This window comes from Ctenopharyngodon idella, chromosome 14 (genome assembly GCF_019924925.1).
Source record: "Ctenopharyngodon idella isolate HZGC_01 chromosome 14, HZGC01, whole genome shotgun sequence".
Lineage (NCBI taxonomy): Eukaryota > Metazoa > Chordata > Actinopteri > Cypriniformes > Xenocyprididae > Ctenopharyngodon > Ctenopharyngodon idella.
This window is the reverse complement of record NC_067233.1, coordinates 9,872,869-9,879,045: the sequence shown is the minus strand read 5'-3', so window position 1 is coordinate 9,879,045 and position 6,177 is coordinate 9,872,869. Positions and strand designations below refer to the sequence as shown.

At 33.9% G+C, this 6,177-nt stretch overlaps 1 protein-coding gene across 1 annotated transcript; it reads right to left on the bottom strand.

The window, feature by feature from the left end:
* Positions 1–1,861: 1,861 nt before the first annotated feature.
* mmgt1 (membrane magnesium transporter 1) lies at positions 1,862–5,926 on the bottom strand. Its single transcript, XM_051860537.1, has 4 exons — positions 5,748–5,926; positions 3,010–3,062; positions 2,816–2,919; positions 1,862–2,711 (listed from the first exon to the last, which is right to left on the bottom strand). Exons 1-4 carry the CDS (start codon positions 5,824–5,826, stop codon positions 2,555–2,557), a joined length of 393 nt encoding a protein of 130 aa, XP_051716497.1. The 5' UTR covers positions 5,827–5,926; the 3' UTR covers positions 1,862–2,554.
* Positions 5,927–6,177: the final 251 nt, after the last annotated feature.

Here is a 6,177-nt window from a genome sequence, read left to right as displayed (position 1 = left end):
TGAAGCATAACTTACAAGGCAGATTTTTCGATTTTATACTGTTTTGAATATTTGTATACTGTTTTTGTCCTTTTATCTTTTAATAAGCTTCTTATCCAACCTGAAGAAACCCTGCTTGTAGTGTTGTGGGGTTTAATAAATGGATAAGAAAGAAAGTTATACAGATTTGGAACAAAATAATGGTGAGTAAATGAAGACAATTTACATCTTAGGGTGAACTATCCCTTTAAGGCTTGAATATCTGCTACAAACCACTAGAATATGAAAAAATATATTTTTGGTTTTCTCAGTATTTTTGCCTTGTTCTCCACTGCAAATATCTAAAAAGATGAATTTACATGAGAAGCAAGTATGATATAAGATGAAAAGTCAAAATGAAGTGTTAATGATCAAAACAAGAAAAAATATCTGCCAATGGGCTTAAATTAAAATAAATTAAAGCTTAATTCAAAACCCATTGACATTTGTTTTTGTTTTAATTGTAAACTAAATTGTAAAAAAAGTTATTTTTTTTTTATTTTTTTATTCATTTCTCAGAAAACAAGACTATATATCTTCATTTTGATTCACCAATAAAAAAAAATTTATTTAAGAATGTTTAGATATTTGTACTGGAAAACAAGACAAAAAACTGAGGAAGAAAGTCTTAATGCCATGACTTTAAGAATTTAATTTAGGACTTTGTGCTCTTGTTTAAGTGGAAAGGCAAATTAAGACCAGCAGAAACCCCCTGTAAATAGCTGTATTCTATTTTGAAATGGTTTGGTTTTCATCTTGCCATAATGCTGCTTTTCTGCATTTGGTTGTCTCGACTCTTCAAACACTTGCACCTCTCATCTTATTAATAGACCTGATTGTCTGTTATGGGGTCTTGCACCACATGTTGTTTGCTGGCTTCTTAGCTGGCTCATTTTCCCATCACAACAGATGGTGTAATTTGATATATATTAGTAATGACAAAGTACATGTTCAAACCTTTGACCAATTGTAGATAACAGCTTAAAATGTCAGCCTAGCTAAGATTTTCTGTCTAAAGGCCCGTTCACACCAGAAATGATAAAAAAATAAATAAAAATAACGATACCTATTATAGTGTCCACACCAACACACGATGTAATTGTGTTTATTTCAGTTTTGTCATCTGCCGCTTTAAATGCTCGAGCTCTTTAAAGCAGGATGGATTCTGATTGGCTGTCAATGTTTTTATCGTTCGTCAGCTGGGAAAAATCCTTCTGAAAGTGATTCTTACCGTATCGTTTCTGTGTGACGTTATTGTTATCGTTGTGGTGTGGACTTATAGTTCTAATTATAAAAATCTAGATATCTTTATCGTCCTTGGTGTGAACGTACCTTAAGTGTTTGATTTACGATGTCAAAAGTAAAACAGCAGTACATCTACTCTAACGTTGTACCGATAACACACAGGTATTATCTTACAAAGGTAGTATGATCTCTACCAGTGTTTAAATCAATGTCACATAAGCTATTAATACCAGAAGAGACTAAACAGCGTTGGGATAAGAGGGTTGCCATTGCTGGTACTTAGCAAGTCTCCTCTAGCAAAAAAAGGGGCTTAGTGAAGGATTAGTATAATTACAGGCTTAAACTGGACCATTTCAACTGCCCATTCTTTACTTGCATGGAAAACAATGGGTAACCAGGTTGATCATTTACCACACCCATATATGTCCTTGAATGCTCCAGATCCAAGCATAAAATTCATTATAGCATGACATAAAAACTTTTTGGCCGGTTAGCAGGTCTTGACATTGCATAACAATAGCTATTGTGTAAAATGAACATGCTCTAATAATATCTCTTTTAATTTTATACACATTCAGGATAAACAAGACTTATAAAATGAAGGGGCAAAAATAAGTGGTTTAATCCAAGTTACAAATTCATCAATAAAATTTTAGAATTTATTAAGGTAAAAATAAGGAGTTGTGTCTCAACATGAAATAAATCAGAAAACATTGCCCTCCCCCCACCCCCCTCAAAAAAAAAGTACCATTCATTCCCACTGAGAGTTCACAGTATTGTTAGAATTGCTATTATACTACATGATCTATTGTGGCCCTGCTCTGACATGTTTTAATAGTTTTAATCATTTTCAGTATTATTTGAATAAGCTCAAATCAGAGCTACTGCTTCTGAACACAAATACAATTTATGGTCCACAATATTGACCTCAATTCAGAAGGGTACAGGGAAGAACCTGTTGCAGTTGGGGTTAGTTTAGCCAAAAAACATGGCAAACCAACATTGTACATGGTAGGATTCGTGCCCTGTGCGAAGAGCTACAGCTGTAACCTACAGACTTAAGACTCCCAAGCAATAACAAGTATTTACAAACATATCAGCTGGAAAAGGAGTTGGCACAGTCCATTGACAAAATAGTAACCACAAGAGATGCGTGTTTGTACAGCATATTCACATATACATAAAGATGGGAAAATATGCTTATTTTCCCTTCCAACCGAGGAGCTAACAAATAAATTTAAGAAAGAAACACAAAATGAAACCGGGCAAGGCAGCCCACAGAAGGCCAGTCTCAATGAAAATTTTCCAGCTTGCGTAACCTCAGGGGATTGGAGGGCAAGGCCTGGGGACTTGGAGTGGAGGGCTCCTGCTCTGGAGCGCGGAAAAGTACTCTGCCTCGGTGATTGAACAGGTAGAACGACGGGTGATTTCTCAATGTGTCAAATGTCCTGTTAGAGCAAACAATAGAGACATAAGTGAGCTCGATGCGAGACTATTTCTGATATAGCCAGGTATTACTTTATGGTCTCAGGGAAATATTGCATATGCTTACTTGTTTTTGAGCTCTGAAGAAGCATCCATGTCTTTGAACTCGCCTGAGATGTGTACTATGCCATAACACGTGATCACAAATGATAACAAAGTCTGTAACACTATCTGAAAACACAACACAAGAGAAGCTGTATTGAGGAAAACAAATGCATGTGATTCAATAAAATCAGTGTCTGGTATTTGATTGCAACTTACATCTATAGGTAATGTTTCGTTCTCTTTTTCTGTCAGTCGCATGTAGGATCGGTCTATAAAAAAAACAACAACTTTTTTTAGGATGTATGAGAGGCATCAAACTACTCCCTTCAAACAAATGGGGTATAAATGATTTTACAACAACACAGCACTGTATTAGCAAATATCGCTCGGAAATAGTACAATATTGCTATCCTTTTTGTTCTTATTTTTAAGTTCACAACTGGATTTGTTTTCTTTGCAAAGGACACATTTGTTCAAGTGTATAATTCTATATGCTTGGCATATAATGCAAAGCTTTTTTTGCAAGTGATAGTATATGCAAAAAGATGTCACTAGGGGTAACTGTTTGCATATAGTCATGGGAAGCCCAAGTTGTTTCCACAAATCAGTTCTTTCGAACAGTTTTGAATTGGTAAAAAAAACCCATAATTAAATCATCACATGACATCCATGTGACATTAAAGTGCCCTTATTATGCTTTTTCGAATATTACCTTTCATGCAGTGTGTAATATATGTTTGTTATTGTAACAGATCTGCAAAATTTTAAAAATCAAAGTGCACAATAAAGTTAATGTCTCCTAAAAGAAAGGATAGATTCTGAACTGCCGAAATGAGTCGCCAATAATCCCAGTCTCACTTCCGTAACAGATCTATGTAGGTTTATAACAAATTTGCATAAAGCCAGCTTATGGTCTTCATTGGCTCCCTGCGAACGTCATCTACTTATTAGTACTTTGACCAGCCTAAAACACTGTAGTTGTTGCTAAGAAGCAATGTGTTGTATTGTCGACATGTCGAGAAGACGCTGTTTTCAGTGTTATGAATCTACTTTGCATGCACTTCCAAAGGATGAAGACTTGTGCAGGACTTCATACGCTAAAACCAACGCCACTGTTACTGTTTGTATTAATTTAGTTTGTATTCTACTGTGTATTAAGCGCTGAGGAACCCTCCAGAGCTGAAAATCAGATATGGTAATGGCCATTTCCAAAACGCACTGTAAGCGGTAGATCAATCATAACAGACATATATATACATATATACATATATATATATATATATATAAATAAAAATACACATACATAACGATAGCCGATTATTCAGAGTGATATCTACCGATAACGATACCAATAGTTTGGGGCTTCTGCCTTTTATACCTTCTTTTAAATTAATTATAATTAATAATTAAACATTATATTTTGAAAGAAATGCAAATAAAAACTTTATTCTCTCCATTTCATCAACTTGTTTCAGTTATAACTGGTTTCAGTTATAAACACACACATTAATCAAATTAATATTAACACTAACTAAATTCTGAAGATTAAATTAATATTTCTTAACTCTCTGAATGTTATTAATTAATATAATTACTATTAATATTGAACATCAAACTGGTTTCTTAGCATTTTCTTTACAAAAAGCACAAATTAAGTTCATTTTCCTGCCCTCTTTTGATTTACAGGATATATTGACCGATTACTGGCCGATATATCGGTGCATCTCTACTCTATACACACACATTTTTTATATATATATATATATTTATATATATATATATATATAAATATAAAATGTGTGTATGTATATATATATATATATATATATATATATATATATATATATATATATATATATATATATAAAATGTGTGTATGTATATATATATAAAATGTGTGTATGTATATATATATATATATATATATATATATATAAAATGTGTGTATGTATATATATATAAAATGTATGTATATATATATATAAAATGTATGTATATATATATATATATATATATATATATATATATATATATATATATATATATATATAAGATGTGTATATATATACACACACATATGCACATACACACATTTACATACACACATACAGCTTTCAATGTACGCATATCAGATTTATTGTTTAACAATGATAATACCTCTTTGTTATTTTAACAGGTTTAATAAGGTTTTTATTATTTTTTTAATAAAAGTTCATTCGTCGGTTCTCGGCTCATTACGAGTCGGACATGCTGGAAAGAGACGGTTCTCAGTTCAATGTGCCGAAAGCTGCAGGATCGATTCAGTTGAACATGTGAAACGCTGAATGCGAATCGTGAACGATTCTTTTCAATGAAAAGATCCGAGTCAAACTAAGGATTCAGGCATCACTACGGCAGAAATACCAGGTGAAATTGCATTATTTGGAAAGGAAACCACCGCTGTTTCCAAGCTATTTTTCATTTAATCGTCATTTAGTTCCTTACTGAAGGCAAATAAACACATTGTCTTTAAGGAAAGTTTGAATAACGTAAGTTTACAGAGCAAAGAAAATTACCTCTAAAATACCAATCATACTGCGTTATACAAACGCCCAGATAAAACTCAACACGCACCGCACACACTGATCTTTCATAAGTCTCAGTCAGACTGACATGATCAGTGATTTATAATAGAAAAGAACTTCTTCCCGTGTGTAGCGCTGTTATAAAGGTTGTGTCTCAAAACCTAGTGAGCTGCCTACCAAGACAGCATTTTTGGACATAATATACGTGTTCGCAAACACTCGAAATGCTGTCTACATAGGCAGCTCACTAGAGTTTGAGTCCTGCTGAAGCTGTCATGCACACTGAGCTCTGCAGAGAGGCCGCACTCACCGCCGGACCACAATCAGCTTCAGTTTACTGAACAACACGTCTGTCCGATTAACTCTAGTTTCTGGATGAACAATACTTACGCTGTGCCGCTGAAAAAGCTGCGTGTGCCAAGGCGAAAAGGCCTATACCGACAACACCTTTCCAAAAGGACGAAGCCATTTTCACTCGAGCACAACCGATCGAGCCACTAGCTAGGCGCGTGAAGCACTCCTCAATGAGCACTGCGTCATCACCGCCGCACTAATCGCACTTCCGGTTGCTCACTGCCACTTTAAACTTGCATTTAAAGAGACATACGCAGCGAATGTAGGAGAACGGGGGAAAATTACAGAATATTAACTATGTACAATTAAGTATTAACACAGATGAATTTTAACTCAATACAAGTCTCTACAATAAAAAAATAAAAATAAATTGAATAAAAATCCAAAGCTGACCAAGAATCTTCATATTTGAATTCTACAGAATGTATTATCTTTTTTTGTACATTTATGAATGTAGTACTTAACT

Bases quoted from the DNA above. Each gene is read 5' to 3' on its own strand.
- mmgt1 (XM_051860537.1), bottom strand. From the start codon at position 5,826: ATGGCTTCGTCCTTTTGGAAAGGTGTTGTCGGTATAGGCCTTTTCGCC. The intron at 3,063-5,747 runs GTAAGTATTGTT...TTTTTTTTATAG, and splicing joins AGCTTTTTCAGCGGCACAGC to ACCGATCCTACATGCGACTG. The intron at 2,712-2,815 runs GTAAGCATATGC...TTGCTCTAACAG, and splicing joins TCTTCAGAGCTCAAAAACAA to GACATTTGACACATTGAGAA.